We start from the raw sequence: 16,804 nt of genomic DNA, 5'->3' as shown, positions 1-16,804 counted from the left end.
GTAGTAACCGATTTCAAACATAATCTGTCAGTAACCATGTTCTGGAAGTAAATAAAAATTAATCCTTATGGACAACAATGTAAGCTGTTTCTGGTACATGCAATTCGACATCAACAATTTGCATTCACTAGCGTTTTATATCATTCCTTTACATTTATGATAAATGCGTACGGGCACCATTTTATGTTCGTTAAAATACAACCTTTCTTAATAAGTTGTCCATATGGTTAATGCATATGATACTCAATACATATCGACAATTATTTTAGATTCAAGTACACTGAGAAGGAAAGTATGACTGTGGCTTCTTTATTTCCACGCTCGCACGGAAACTACTTTTAAAAACTCAGTCACATCCGGCACAGTAAAACTGCCAGCTGTCACATCTAACGCAACTATAGTTACTATAATTATAACTTGGATCACCTCCTTTTCCAATACTCTATCATGCGTTACACACGGATCATCCACATACACGTTGGACCAATTAGTTATATATACACGTGTATGTAAACTCATTTATAGAATTATGTAGCTTATTCTTTTTCAATCTACGCCACTCCACAAGCAGTACAATAGTACCAACATGGTATCATATTGTGACAAGTACAAGTTGAATAAGAACACTTCTCTATCACAATCCCCTTTGAATTAAAGTGATTTTGTGATTCATTCTTTTTTATCATACTAAAATAATAAAGAAATAAAAGTAAAATATGAACCTTGCGCCTAACGCAATTCCCGAAAGTGAACTGATTTTGAGATGTTGCCGTGATACGTGGTTACAATCCCATGAGCATTTCTTTATTTGTTTACATGTAAGTTCTTAATAGATATCGCATTTCTTTTATAAGATGTGGCCAATCGTAACTAAAACCATTTCACAAAGTTCTCGTCTTGCTTTTGAAAGGAACGATGGAACACCTAAAATTTCATATTTCAACTTTAAACTCCTATCGCATGAGTGTCTGTGTGTTTTAATTTATTTAGTTTGTAGGTATGATGGAGTTACTTTGTTCTGCTGCTTTTTGTGTCAGCTATACTAACCCTGAGCGCTGACATATGCGCTGCTCGGATTGTATTTTCCCCACTCCTGCGAAAATTTCTCATTTGACGCTCAGCTACGGATCTCAATCTATCCTAGAACATAATGTTTTTCTCTTTTAATGAAAAAATGTTCTTAATATGTTCTAGGACATTCTGACGGACTTCGTAAAAACAGTTCTCGAACTGATACATTCAATAAAGAACAACATTAGAACGGTAAAAAATACACCAGATGTTCTAGAAAAGTCTGAGAACCATAACTGAACGTTAAATGAGACACATACATGAAGAACGATACATAATTACCAGGCAGTATGAGTTTAATGAATTATGATCTATCTGTACCTGTACATTCAATATATAACATATATTGCGAAGAAATAAATAAACATCAATTATTATTAAACCTCATTTATTATCAAGATTTGAAAAACAAAAACCATAAATCATTACTATTGATGCCAATTTCTATATCTGATGGTTATGTATCAAACGCAATATGATTTACTACCATAATGTACTCGTGGCTTATCTTGTCTGCGGGAATGAACTAATCACATCCGTAATCATATACTTTTGCGACAGCCATTAAGAGAAAGGTTAAAGTAGTATTACTACTATTAGATTATATCTATGATGTACTAGAACGTTGCCTCAATTATATAAAATTACATAAGTAACAGACACCAGACGGATTTGGTTTTCAATCGAACATGCATTGTGTATCTATAATTAAGATTTTGTTTAATCTATTTTTCTAAAACATTGTCATTGGAGATAATAACACGAAATTACCGTTTCTGTAAACTATAAAGAATAATTACTTAAAGCGGAGGCAGTGGTCTTCGAGATGAGGTCAACACAGGTGGGCACTGTATTCGTAGAGGTGGAAGAGCTCCCTTGACAACGGATGGAGGTGCCTCGCCGGCATATGTGTAGTTTCCAAAATGATTAACTTCTCGATAGGGGGAACCACTGGTATCATCGTAGGGGGGAGCAGGGACTCCAACAACTGCTTGGTCCATTGGAAACATCACCTCTTGAAAGCTACGTCTTCCACCACACACCGCATCGAACGTGTAATTCGGAGGAGGGTAGACAAAACTCGGTCTCTTTTCGCATGAGACTTCGTATGGCGTTGCTTTCTTTTTAAGGTCAGTGATACTTTCGGCCGCTTTTGATCCTGTGTCTCGTATTTTGCTGCAGCGCCTGTGGGATGTGACAAACTATATAAAAAAAGCATTTTATCCAGGAATACAAAACGATTACCTAAAGTGCAGTAAGTCTTGCATTTAAATGCAGCAAAGAAGTATTACGTACATTGAGAGTGCAGTTGAAATGTTTAAAGGATCCGTATCCGTACAATTTATTTTTTATTCATGCAGAGGCGGAACGAAAAGGAAAATACGGGCAGTATATACTACAGAAGTCACGTGGCAAATGCAACCTAGACTTAAGTCAAACAGATGTGAATGTACTACTGATTTATCGTAGTGCCACACTTACATTGGCTTGTGTTTCTTCCAACAACAATAAGCAACACAGCAGGTAGTTGAGAGACACAAAGCCGCAACGGCAATGAGTGCAAAGTACCACGCTTTGAAACCAGGTGAATGTCCACCACGTCGGTTCGTAATTTTCACTGAAATAAATTTGGTCATTGTTACAATTTAACCAAAATGAGCAAATTCAAATTAATTACTAATGAAAATGAAATATTTAAATTGATACTATCCGCGCTTATAAACGTATCAAAGTCACGGTCTAATGTATCTGCGTATAATATTTGTTTTCAGTTTCGGATTGATGCCGATGACAGGCCCAGAAGGACTGACAATGTGTCTAAGTGTTTTTTCTATACCTATGAGTAAATCAACCTCAAATCGAAACGGCGCAATCCCGTATTATGGTAAGACTAAAAACCGGCTGCATTTTAGACTATAAATAGATGTCATAATTATTATAAGTAGTAGTAGTAGTAGTTTACAAGAATCTGTCAACAGGCCTACCCAACTACCATACTCGGCACCGCTTCGAAGTATCAGACGCGACACCGATCTTGCCCAGTACGCGATGTGATAGTGATGATTCTCAGCGGGGTTGGAAAGCTCTGCATCACCACTAAAATTGGTTTGGAGTATGATACTGTGAAAACGGATATATATCTATTGTGTGGTCCGATCTACCGGTGAATTCGGTATCATTCGGTACCGAGTCTGGTACATGTAGTTGGGTAGGCCTGTCTCAAGACCTAAAAATTCACTCGTAAAGATTTGGGACTCGTAAATATTTACTAATTTGTTGACATTTGAAATGTCATGGTAAACTCATAACATACCAGTTGTCTGTGCTGTGGTAAAATTTGCCCCGGAAACCGTGCTGCTTTCTGAAATGAATGCAGAAATACTAATTCAGTAGTAAACTATTCAAAGCTGCTTATACATGTATGATATTGCCGTAATTTACCTATTTAAAGATTTGCCCATATACTGTATGTGACTAAGAAAGGAAAGAGAGACAAAGTGGTAGTAATTTTTTATCTTTAAAGCTTATAGAAAACAATGGTATTTTCTTATATATAAGTATTAAAACTTTTATTCAAATGAAACAATGCTCGAAGCAGTAAAGACAATAAAATCACTAATCACTAATGCAATCAAATCACTAATGGATGCTGTCAAAGTAAGGAAGTCTACATGAAATTTGGTAATAAGTTATATCAAGATAATGAATGTACTTCACATACATAACATCAGTTAAAATAAAATTAAAATTTGAAATAAACGTTTTTACCAAGACCGCTCTTGCACTGCAGTACCTTACCTGTATACTTTTTTAGAACACTATACTTCTTTTGTGTTGACGTTAATAATAATAATAATAATTATTATTATCATTATTATTATTATTATTATTATTATTATTATTGTTTTTGTTGTTGTTGTCGTGCAAGAAATCGCAAACATCTATTTACTTATTTATGCAAAATCTCAATTTTAATCATTTATTTATTTATTTATTTTTTTTTAGATTTGACATGTTATGGATTAGTCAAAAATTATCCGTGTATTACCCGGTGCTCTGGTTACCGGTTCTGCTGAAATGAAATCAGATACTATACATTAATTCAGAAGAACATGATTCAATTAAAGCTGCTTATGTATTATGTAATATTCTGTTTATGCGATTTACTCAGATATAATTGTGTGGCTCAGTTAATAAACAAAGAAAAACAAAGGTGACAGTATTTAAATGAAACATAGACAAACAACGAATTGACCGAGTTTGACATAACGACTCAGTTAATTGCAATTGGTGGACTTTGAGGGTTAATTTACCGTTTATCTTGATTGTGTCACACACAGAATCACTTGATTTGCTGAAAAATATTTAACAGACTAGAAATGTATCACCAAGCAAGAATAATGACCATATGATGAGCATGATAAATACGTGTTATTTTCAAATCTGAATAACAGACTTCCCACTTTTTATCCTTCTCTATATCATTTTCTGTTACATTTCTATTTACCCGATTCACCGTTTCTTTCCGTATGTCGTACCAGTATTTATTACATCGCCTCAACTCATCAGTTAAAAAACAACAAGTGAAGGACATTTCTGTACGCAAAGTACGACTGAGTTTCCATACCTAGATCGATCTAACAGGATCAATCCTTCTTCAGGGGGTTTCTCATTAAATTGCCTTCAGCTTAAACGGCTTAGATGTCTAACACGCTAAAGGATGTCTGAAGCTGCTAAAGGATGATTAATTACCCCTCAGTAGACAGATATCTAAGCAGCTTAGGTTGATTGCAATTTAGCGAAAATACAATTGGAGATAGATCGATTCACAGTTAGTACGATAGGGTCTGGGAATGGCCCCTAAGACTGGGTTCCCATGCCTAGATCAATTCATCTGGATCGATCTAACTCCCTGGAGAGTCTCACTAAATTGCTATCAACTAACCGGCTAAAATGACTGTCAAGCCTACCGAATCAGCTAGGGTGTAAAGATAATGACCCCCTAACAGCTTTACTAGGCGTGACAGACATTTAAGCTGGTTAAGTTGATAGCAATTTAGTGAGACTCCCCAGGGAGGTAGATCGATCCAAATATCTGTGGGAATGGTCCCTAAGACAAGATTACCCTGCTGAATCCTTGGCCTGGTAACAGACGATGACCTCCCCGGTCTGATCAGAAGACGGCGTCCAATAGACATCGACGTATTTTGTGATGTTGCTTAGAGTTCCAAGTGGAAGCACTTTCATCCCGGCAGGCCCAAATGCCTTGATTTCGGTGATTCTATAGCATCAGAAAACATGATTACGCAAGTCTTATATGGAGGCCATAGTAGTACCTTTTTCGTTTTCTGTTTTATATATTTGTTTCTATTATTTTTCCCGTAGCATCTGATCTTACTCGTAATTATCCCTGGCGTTTTTTTCTCTACAATATGATACTTCTATACAAAGGTTATTGAATTTTTTTATTATTTTGATAAATTGTTGAAAATTACAGCTAACATTCATAATTTTACTCTACGTTTTGGAGACTAAATCTTTAAAATATGGTGGACAAAAATAAAATAAATGAATAAAGCATTCCACAAAGAGATGAATGCAACCTTCACGCAAGTTGTTGTTTCCTTATTTCACTAAGATCAGATATTACCCATTCAAAATGTATACTAATGTTTCTTCAATAACGGACCACGTTATATCATCAATAAGCGTATATAATTTTTTATAAAAATAAATTTATACCAGTGGCATATTTTAAATATAACAAACATTAAACATAAATTAATAAAAATAGCGCCAATGCTAAGACTAACTACAGTATTATACATACGGATGTGACGTAGAGCTTGCATTCGCAAACACCCGTTTCCTAAACGTGCTTCCGAAGTCGAGAGGCAAGGGTTCACTGTTATGGCCTGCATTCAGTATCGATGGTTTAACATCGCATGCCTGTCTGTTGTGTGTCCTGCCAGTGTTTTGTATCTTCATCAGGAACTGCAATACAAAATATTCTGCAGATCCATGGCGCCATCCACGTAGGGATATAAAAATGATAAACAAGCTTTTGAAACTACAACATTACCTCTTCATCATGCATGATTTACACGATATATTGTACAAATACATGCAAGAAAGACATATGAAAGGCGTTTAATTGCACTGCTAGATAGTCAAATTCCTATCTTGATAGTGGATGTGATAACACAAGTGTAATATATTTAACCGTAGAATTCCAGAATTTAGTTTGTGTTGATTCTAATTCTATTGGATGACGAAAATTGTTCAATAAACTTAGACTGCATTCCCACAGATATAGATCGATCTATCCCCGTGGGTAATCTCACTAGATTAATGTCAGTTTAGTCGGCTAAAATGTAAATGTCTGCCCCGCCTACTAAAAGCTGTAAGGGGGTAATTATCTTCCGTGCGCACTCGGCTGACAGCAATTTAGCATGAACCCAGAGGGATTGATCTAAATCTGTGGGAATGCAGTCTTAATCTACGCGCATAATCATTATGTCGAGATGTGGTCTTTTACTTTAAAAATAATTATCCATGGTTTCTTGCAATGTTGATTACTCAATGGATCCACATCACTATGATTTATGCTGTATATACATACATGTACATGTATTCTCTTTGAAATTTGCCAAAAATTAATATAGTATTGGTTTCTACGCACCTGTAACGGTATGGATGACAGGGGCGTGACAGAGGTCTTATGGACACCACCCTGCGTTATGTCTAACACCGGGAAGTCCTCTATAGTAATGGCAGCAGCAAGCCAAGGACTTGCTCTGTTGGATCCAGCAATCAGTGGGATATCCAGGGTGCAATTCTGCAAGAAATGTCAATGTGAATTATCTATACAATAAATGAAGACGGACAGGTGTGGCGTGGGTCAAGAGTTCCGCTACTACAACGTCGTGGTCAAATTCTTAATAAATACCTGCATGTTCATTGATTAAAATACCTTGACGGAAGAAATGTGTAGTTGGAAAGTGTGACGTATTGCTATTTTGTGGGATTTGATGATGGCAACAAAGATTGGAGTCTTTGAAGCAAATATACTCATTCGTTAACCAACCTCGGTCTTCAAAATAGCAATAACTCAAATACCTTAATACATATAAATCAGAATTCAGAAAACAGAGGTTAAATATTGATTAAAGTGCATTTGAAAACGGTCAAATGCACTTAACCTGATACATGTACTTTGGATATTCAATAAGACAAAGGGGTAGGAACTTCCATGATATTCTTTCTATGTTTTGCGATGCCGGCTTGTATGCAAGCAAAATCAACTTACTGAGTACAACTTCGCTCCAGGGAGAGCTCCGCAAACAGAAGCGCACTCTTGTCCTCGCGACCATCGGCAACGGACATGGTCACCATCAGCGTCGGTGACAGGAATGTCCAAGTTGAACGGGCATCCGGCTTGCACTCTTAAATAATTACATGGCTTAATCTTCCACAAGCGAGTTCATCATAAACAAAAAATGTGGTCCCTATCACCACAACATGCTACCATTGGATGTTTAAAGTTTATTTTACAATCTGAAACTTATTTGTGTCCTCATATAACAAATCTAGCAGTACATACTTCTTTGTTTCAATTTGATAAAGAAAGGTGGTAAAATAGTGACAGCAAGAAAATGGCAAAACCTCAAAATTGGCATATAATTATACTTAAACAGTTGATATTCGATTTCTAAAAGCAGTTCTGAATATCAATGAATTCGATGTTTTGAACTCTAGCGAATTCTGGATATTACGGCTTGATACTCGGTAGGGACAAAAAAAAACAAGTATGTAACTGCCAGTGATATAATAAAAAAAAACAACTTGCCTGTAGAAGGGTTGACTCAATGTGGCTGGACTGGCATTAGGGTTGCCTGTGTCATTGCGGACGCCAAGATTCACCATGGTCTGTACGCTCCAAAAACTGCTACCTTTGCCATTAGCCAAAGCGATCCAAGCACTCCCTCTAAAACTGTTCACGTATAATGTTTTTAATAATTGAAGCTGTGTGGGCAACATTTTAACGTCTTCCAAAGCAAACTCAAAGACAATGTTAATCTTAATTTTAATGCCCAAGTTACAATTTATTGTTGACTAACATTCGACATTTTTGATTAAGGGATTGGATGTAAAAGCGTGGGAAGAGTTGATGTTGCGTGATCATCTTATTCCATACTACTGGAACGATTTTTAAAGAAGAAGTTCTAACATATCTGTTCAAAATACATTTTAAAATACAAAAAGATATCAAGGAATATTGACATTTAATTTAACCGTACCCGACCAAAAACCTTCCGGGGTTCGAAAATGTATAGTTGAAAGTTTCTTCCCCTTGTTCCCAGTCTTCGCTCGTGCTCACTCCTGTCACAGTGTAACCGTGGTCGTGTACAGGTAACTGTGTTAAGCACCCTGGAGATCAAAGGTTTAATATTTTTGCGTAATTTAGCACGCTTTATTTGGGCTCCGTATCTCGAAAGGTTCGCAAGTGTCTCGATTCCATAACCGATTCTATTTCGAGATACGGGGCCATGGAATCGAGACACTTGCGCACGTGCGCAACATAGCGAACCTTTCGAGATACGGAGCCCTGATACACCGCAAGAAGTAAGCTAAAGGAATCGTTTTAAAAGCAGAATGGCCTGTAGTTTATATCTATATACATATTAATACATGTATGCCTGTATATAGACTTTTGGTTGAGCTTTTGTTTTATTACATGGTGATTTTGTCAACAGATAAGAATATGATGTACCTTGATGACAAAGGGGGGAAATAATTTAATTTCCAGTAAATGAACCTTTGCTTGTCACTTCCTAGTCTGATGCCGACATTGTAACTACCTCTTTAATTTCAGGGTGATCGTCCCAAGCAGAACGTACTTCATCTTTTTCGCGATTAAAAATATCATTCGTTTTCAACGTCATGTAATAATAATAAAGCCCTAATAACAAATAACGATGCCATTATAAATAAATACATTGTAAAAGAAGCGTAATACTAGTGTTGCTTTGACTGCAATATATTCTTCCTCAGTATTATTCAATGGGCGACATGAAGCAACGACATGAGAGTTGCTATCTATACAAACATGCATAAACAAACACACATACATGTCACAGACCAGATCCCAATCTAGTCCAGTTATTAACTGGCCTAGGCCAGAACCCAACTGGGTATTTGCAGATATAGATCGTAACAGATCTAGACAAATACAATTTGTTTTCATTGCCACACCTATATCATAATATATGCCTTTATCTATAACATCCACTATCTAATTACGCACGCCACACAAACAAACTGGCAGCTCACTTGTAAATTGCTTGGCCAATTAACATGCCCATTATGCTGTTAATAATGCAAAGACCCAATTAGGATCTGGCCTATAAACTGGACTAGATTGGGATCTAGCCTCCGATATATACATACTCGTAGTCGAACAATTACAGGTATCTGCCTAAAAATGCACAGTCTCCTACCTGATAAACACTTCCATGCTCCATTACCATCAGAACCTCTTTGTCCTATGCTATGAACCGAACAATTGGATCCGCACGGACCTCTATACAATTTCCATGCTGTCCGGTAGCGGAAAATTACCTAAAGCCAGAGGTAAACCGGTGAATTCATGTACCAAACACTATATTTTTAAATCCGACAGGACTTTATTATTATTATGATAAAAATCCTGTATTTATTTTCAAGCTTCTCATGGTGGAACCATAAATACCTTGCAAAACGTATTGAGTATCAAGACGAAAGCGACAATATTAAAATCTATAGATAATATGATATCAAAACGTTCCCTGGTAATATGGCAACATTAATTTGTATATTCAAACTGCTAATTGCTTTTCGGACGTTCAAAACAGATGAATGTTAACTATATCAAACTTCTAAAAAGCGACAAAAGAGTCTAGAGAAATGCGTTTTACCACGTATTTAACAGAGATGTACAGTACCAGTGCATGCATACCCCGTAAAGTTAACTTTACCGATCGTAAAAAAAAGGTATCAAAGTAAATACCTTAAAGTGAATACTTATCAATTATGGTGTACCTTTGTATGCACCATAAATCCAGTTACATTAAATTAAGAAGGTATGGCTGTTTGATAATAAAGTCGGTTTCACTGCTGGATATTGCTACTATATCAAAACCGAAAATGAGTCCGACGATGTTTAAGATACACACTTGCACATAGCAAGCATGGACTTCCAGTAACGCACCTAAAACACCTGTACTAGGTTAAAAATTTTTAAACAACTAAAATTAAGTAGACATGCCAATTATAAAATTTTATTATCAAATTATATCTCTCTTTAAGCCAAAACTTCCTTTTAAATTGCACCTTCTTCAAATTACGGTCGTAATTCGACCTATTTATCTGTCCCTTCAGTTCAAGAAGATCTGCTAAATAACTTAGTGCTGCTCATAGCTAACACTCTTATTCCCATGCATGGATGTATAGCTGAACGTGCAATTGCATGTTATATGATTCAAACGAGACTGCCGAAAAATATTTATAGCACAGAAAATCTGAAAAATCCGTTCCTATATCATTTTTGGAAAATATAAAATTAGTATGTCCTTTGGTATTTTCTCAAATATGTGGTGGCGTTTGATTACGTTTTGACTGGTGTTACTCTCAGCATTCGAAAAACCCCCTTGCATTCCCAGACCCTATCGTACTAACTGTGGATCGTTCTATCTCCAAGGGGATTCTCGGTAAATTGCTATCAGCTTAAGCGGCTTAAATGTCTATCACGCCTACTGACGCTGCTATTGTTTAGCAGCTTCAGAAGGTGTACCAGACATCTTAGCCGCTTAAGCTGAAGGTAATTTAATGAGAAACCCCTTGGAGATGGATCGATCCTGTTAGATCGATCTAAGTATGAGAACCTAGTCCATGTGTCCAAGTGCCTAAATTACAAGCAGCATGGCGGTTTGTCAAGACTAAACCTCAAATGCTCTCTGTGATACCGTAAAAAGACTCCGCGTGTATTTAGCACCATCCATAAAAAACAAAAAAAGTATACCCAGAAAGCAATATAATATTTTGTAAAAAAAAAAAAAGGTAAGATCCTCTTGAGCGTAACCTTAATTAAGCGTCTTTTCGTATCGAGATAAATGTTTGAAATAACTTCAACAGCTACCCCAAGTATTTGAGCTAAATCTGATCATGCCTAAATTGCGGATCATGGCAGATTACGCCTGGGCGTATTCCCTACAAGCCGCCTAGCTGTAAAAAAATGCTCACTTACTTCTAATGGGTTGTTCGGTGTCGCCTCCCAGCTTATGCTTCCACCACGGAAATGATTTGCTTTATGGAAATAAATATTTAAATACTTTAATACTTTAAAAAGTGCCAACATTTTAAGTAAAGAATTATGGCATAACCAATTAAATAAATTAGTTAAATAATTAAATTAATTATGAATTATTGTGATTTATTAGTTAAATAAATTAAATGAATTGTGACATAATCTGTTAAATAAATTTACAAATTTTAATACTTTAATATTTTTAAATTTTATGTAAAAAATTATGACATAACCAGTTAAATCATTTCGAATCTAACGGAATGCTATAACATAACATAACGCAGTAACATAAGTCACAATATGATTGATATTTGTTAAACTAATTTCTTTTCAATAAGTAAATATTGTAAATTTTATTTATAACCATACATCTAGGAACAAAACATTCATATTTTGCTTACCTTGAGTGGAAGCAAAAAGAAATCCTAACACAGTGAGCAGTCCAGTGGGTTTCATTCTTTCCGATCGGACACAAGAATATTAATATTTTATTTCCTTCTCCGGAAAGGTTGGAAATAAGTCAGATTCAAGTTGCCAGCCCAGTTTGTACCAAGCAAAGTTATCAACGTTTGACGGACGCATTACTTGATAACATACAAGATCCAACAAGATTACTTTATCAAAAAATAAAGAGAAATCCAAGGATTTGTACGATAGGAAAAAATGGAATGCACCCAAGATACGGTACCCTTGACTTCCTTGTTTCTTGAGTTAGATAAGATTCCCTTAAACTACACTCTTGCCCAAAATGGTTGGTACACGGAAATTTTGAGATGCATATCGCCCTGTTTCTTTCATTATTATTGATATTACCAAATTAATACTGTTTATATTGTTAAATATGTGAAGCTGGAGGATTGGTAAAGTCAAGGAGAAACAACCAATGCAAGTGTGAAAAAAGCGTTAATTTATTTAGGTTTTTTTTCTCATGGCCCCAAAAAAGTACTTTATTTTACATAACAGTACCAAGTGAAAAATTAAACATAAATTTTTACTGTGATTGACAATTAATATGAAATTAGGGAAAATTGTCAAGAAACATCTTCAGAGTTCATTATTAATCTCAATAGCGGGTATGCCCACCCCGAGCTTGGATAATGGCCGCCAAACGGCGTGGCATACTGTGAACTAGAGTCACAACTCTTTGGAGAGAAATTCTGGTCCATTCATCTTGAAGGGCATCTCGCAATTCATCTAGATTTGCACGGGGAGGGTTTCTCCTCTGAATAGCACGACCACGTTCGTCCCACATGTGCTCAATTGGGTTTGCATCTGGGCTTATTGCTGGCTGTGGCATCAGCTGAATGTTGTTTTGTCGGATAAAGTCTGCAATTAAGCGGGCTGTGTGTTGAGTTGCATTGTCATGTTGCAATCTAAAATTGTCTCTGTATATCCCTCTTGCGAACGGTTCCAGGTTCTGCTGGAGAATGTCTCTGTATCTGGCAGCGTTAAGGTTTTCATCCAGAGGAACCAATGGGCAAATGCCATTGCTGCAAATGGCACCCCAAACATGTACATAACCACCTCCTCCAGCTATTGTTTCCTGGATATTTTCAGTAAACAGCCTCCCCCAGGGAGCCTACGCACTCTCATAGCTGGAGGAGGTGGTTCTGTACAAGTTTTGGGGTGCCATTTGCAGCAACGGCATTTGCCCATTGCTTCCTCTGGATGAAAACCTTAACGCTGCCAGATACAGAGACATTCTCCAGGAGAACATTTAGCCATTCGCAAGAGGGATATACAGAGACAATTTTAGATTGCAACATGACAATGCAACTCAACACACAGCCCGCTTAATTGCAGACTTTATCCGACAAAACAGCATTCAGCTGATGCCACAGCCAGCAAGAAGCCCAGATGCAAACCCAATTGAGCACATGTGGGACGAATTTGGTCGTGCTATTCAGAGGAGAAACCCTCCCCCTGCAAATCTAGATGAATTGCGAGATGCCCTTCAAGATGAATGGACCAGAATTTCTCTCCAAAGAGTTGTGACTCTAGTTCACAGTATGCCACGCCGTTTGGCGGCCATTATCCAAGCTCGGGGTGGGCATACCCGCTATTAAGATTAATAATGAACTCTGAAGATGTTTCTTGACAATTTCCCCTAATTTCATATTAATTGTCAATCACAGTATAAATTTATGTTTAATTTTTCACTTGGTACTGTTATGTAAAAAAAGGTACTCTTTTTTGGGGCATGAGAAAAAAAACCTAAATAAATTAACGCTTTTTTCACATTTGCATTGGTTGTTTCTCCATGACTTAACCAATCCCCCAGCTTCACATATTTAACAATATAAACAGTTTTAATTTGGTACTATCAATAATAATGAAAGAAACAGGGCGATATGCATCTCAAAATTTCCGTGTACCAACCATTTTGGGCAAGAGTGTATATTAATGTCAGTGCTGTAGATTATGGTTATTCAGGTGCTTTGTTATTTATTGGACCAATCAATAAAGACATAACAAAGCAACTGAATAAACATAATCTACAGCAAGTATAACTTAAGGGTGGATACCGAAGGCTTAAATAACGTTATCAAACGTTAGTGTAAATGCCGATAACGTCAATGAATCAAATTGAAGTGTGGAATGCACCCAAGATACGGTTCACTTGACTTCCTTGTTCCTTGAGTTAAATAAGACTCCCTTAAATTATACTAATGTCATTGCTGTAGATTGTGTTTATTCAGTTGCTTTGTTATGTATTTACTGATTGGTCCAATAAATAACAAAGCAGCTGAATAACCATAATCTACAGCACTGACATTAGTATAATTTAAGGGTGGATACCGAAGGCTTATATAGCGTTATCAAATAAATAGTCTAAATGCCGATAACGTACATGTATCAAATTGAAGTGTAAGAATACTATCTATACCTTATTTTTAAAACCGCTCAACCACATGTATATGGCACCACCAGTCTACGTGGATCGACCCAACTCCGCGGAGACTATTGCTTAACTGAATAACACGCCTCCTCCTGGCGTTAAAGGGATAACAAGTGTTCATTTTGGCCAAAAAAATGAATTTTCCTGGGGTAAAGGACAATTTTCCTGAACTTACCAATTGCAAATAAATCTATTCCCACATTCAAAATTAGTCTAATTTTTCTATTTTTTTTTTTTATTTTTTTTTTTTTTTTGTAATATTCTCTCAAGAGATTATTACAGAGGGTAGCCATCTATGGAGGTCAAGTGATGTGATGGCAAGTACAAATTCCAAAATAATTGTGTTAATTGCTTTTTTTCTATTTCTATGAGTTATTCACAATGTATTTATTGTGAAATATAGATATCTTACAAACGGTTGCTATCCCTTTAAGTAAAAATACGGAAAAGCTGGTGATTATAGGAATACGTCGGAAACCAGAGGAGGCGAGTCATTCAGTTAAGCTGATTGCACTTAGCGACACTCTCTGCAGAGTTGGATCGATCTACATCGACCCATAGTGTCAGTTGGAATTGGATTAGGGTCTATGCAGCAAAATCTCGAGACTGTTAATTGTATGACTCATGTTATAAATCAATTTAAACACCCAGCTTGGTAACGTTTACGGTTATATATTCTTTCGTAAATCTTAAATTAGCAGCGATAAACCAGGCGTTTGTCTTACTATTTTTTCAACATGTTATCAAACGTAATGCCAAATGTAAAAGCGTATGTTTAATTTTTAATTTTTTGTTCGATGTCTGTGCTGTCCGTGCAAACTGCTCTTATCTTACATATATTGCAACAAGAACATTAAGACTTTACTCAAACGTTACCCTTAGACCTCCCATACCGGTATCCATTAATGGCGTCTTAGACTGGGTTCCCATGCCTAGATCGATCCATCTGGATCGGTCTAACTCCCTGGGGAGTCTCACTAAATTGTTATCTACTTAACCGGCTTTTAAAATGTCTGTCACGCCTACTGAATCAGCAAGGGTAAAGATAATTCCCCCCTAACAGCTTTACTAGGTGTGACAGACATTTAAGATGACCAAGACGATAGCAATTTAGTGAGCTAGGTTGATCCAAATATCTGTGAAAATGGTCCCTTAAACAACTTTCAGGAAACGTGCCGAGATGTCTTGGGCGTGTTACCAAGACCTACAATGCGTGAATGCCTAAAATATTGCTTGAGATCAGGCGGTTTTAACTAAATATTTGAAATTGTTCTTCCAACTGTTAAAAGGCCATTCAAACCAGCTTTATCTTTTGATTTTTACTTCAAAAAGTCCCGATCGCTGTCCAACAAGTCGCCAAGATTTTACTTTTGACACAAAGATATGGAAATTTAAATACCTGATTTTCTATGTACTTTATTAACATCTACCCTTATTCACACCTGTTCGCACTGATCAAATGGATGATTTGCTAAAAATGTTCACATTCAAGGGAATGCAAAGTAATTCACTGGTTTATCAAGAGCATTATAAACCAGTACTCAAAACAATTTACTTGTTCCTGCTGTGTCGGGACTTGGACAAAATAACGAAATTTGTAATTTTGCCCATGCCCTGAGCAATCCCAGTTGGCGTTTCAGCGTTGCGACAACATAATGAAAACGCAACTGAAAGGGTCCACCAACTCGTCCCTACAGATCTGAGCCGATGCAACAAAAAAGAAGAAAGTAAATACAGCGATTCAGCAAGGAAAAATATCGCACGTAAATAAATAGAAAGCAAGGAAGAAAAAAAAAGAAAAATAGAAAGAAAGACAGAAAGAAAGATGATTATATAACAGTTCCACAAAGATGAAAATTAACAATTTGGTGGAAACTGTAGTGGCTTGTCTTTAAGAGGTAAAAGTTTAGAGCGATTCTTTACTTTAGTTAAATAGTTTGCACTTATTTGCTCACAAACGCTCTCAAATTCCTTCGGATATCATAATGGGATAACTGTTTATTAAAATGCACATTTCTCTTCATAAGCCCTACGCTGCTCTACGCTGAGGCGAGAAAGTATAATATACTGAACGATTCTTTTGCATAATAGTAAAATTAACCTCGCTGACTGGGTGGATTATAAACAATCACTTTAAACGATTCAGTTATGTTGCTTCAAAGTTTGCAATTTATTCGCCCCGAAGAACAGTAGGTATATTGGTTCAAACGCCAAGAAGAAATTTAAAGGCATTTTTGCATCGAACGTTCTATCTTTAGTGTTCTGTTTCACGGGTCTGACAGCGTCATACGTGACACGTGTAATAGCCTGCCTACAGTACAACGTAAGAGAACCACCTAAACTGAGCCCTCACATATGATTCGACACGTTTAGAGTTTATTTTAACAATATATCTATATAGTTCCCAAACACTGACGCCTTGCTAATTGTCTACCATATTCCACGTTCATTGGCCTACTGGTAAGAGGTATCTAGCATTTGTTTATCTT

At 36.4% G+C, this 16,804-nt stretch overlaps 1 protein-coding gene across 2 annotated transcripts; it reads right to left on the bottom strand.

Annotated features, from left to right (window-relative positions):
• Positions 1 to 1,430: 1,430 nt before the first annotated feature.
• On the bottom strand, positions 1,431 to 9,694 carry LOC106151102 (uncharacterized). 2 transcript variants are annotated; one of them, XM_087018852.1, is made up of 11 exons: positions 9,573 to 9,694; positions 8,373 to 8,502; positions 7,382 to 8,065; positions 6,755 to 6,910; positions 5,903 to 6,066; positions 5,198 to 5,353; positions 4,386 to 4,426; positions 4,121 to 4,144; positions 3,386 to 3,433; positions 2,554 to 2,689; positions 1,431 to 2,256 (listed from the first exon to the last, which is right to left on the bottom strand). In XM_087018852.1, exons 5-11 carry the CDS (start codon positions 6,058 to 6,060, stop codon positions 1,872 to 1,874), a joined length of 948 nt encoding a protein of 315 aa, XP_086874978.1. In that variant the 5' UTR covers positions 6,061 to 6,066; positions 6,755 to 6,910; positions 7,382 to 8,065; positions 8,373 to 8,502; positions 9,573 to 9,694; the 3' UTR covers positions 1,431 to 1,871. The 2 variants fall into 2 exon arrangements, with proteins under 2 accessions (XP_086874978.1, XP_086874979.1); XM_087018853.1 differs by having other exon boundaries at positions 1,432 to 2,256; positions 4,121 to 4,141.
• Positions 9,695 to 16,804: the final 7,110 nt, after the last annotated feature.

The sequence above is a fragment of the Lingula anatina genome, chromosome 8 (assembly GCF_051362555.1).
Source record: "Lingula anatina isolate TDL-2025a chromosome 8, LinAna3.0, whole genome shotgun sequence".
NCBI lineage: Eukaryota > Metazoa > Brachiopoda > Lingulata > Lingulida > Lingulidae > Lingula > Lingula anatina.
The sequence above is the reverse complement of the archived record's forward strand: the minus strand, read 5'-3'. Positions and strand labels throughout refer to the sequence as shown.

Coding starts and splice junctions, on each gene's coding strand:
- LOC106151102 (XM_087018852.1), bottom strand. CDS start 6,060: ATGAAGATACAAAACACTGGCAGGACACACAACAGACAGGCATGCGAT. Junction 5,354..5,902: donor GCAAGCTCTACGTCACATCC/GTATGTATAATA, acceptor CTGATGCTATAG/AATCACCGAAATCAAGGCAT. Junction 2,690..3,385: donor TACCACAGCACAGACAACTG/GTATGTTATGAG, acceptor AATTTATTTCAG/TGAAAATTACGAACCGACGT.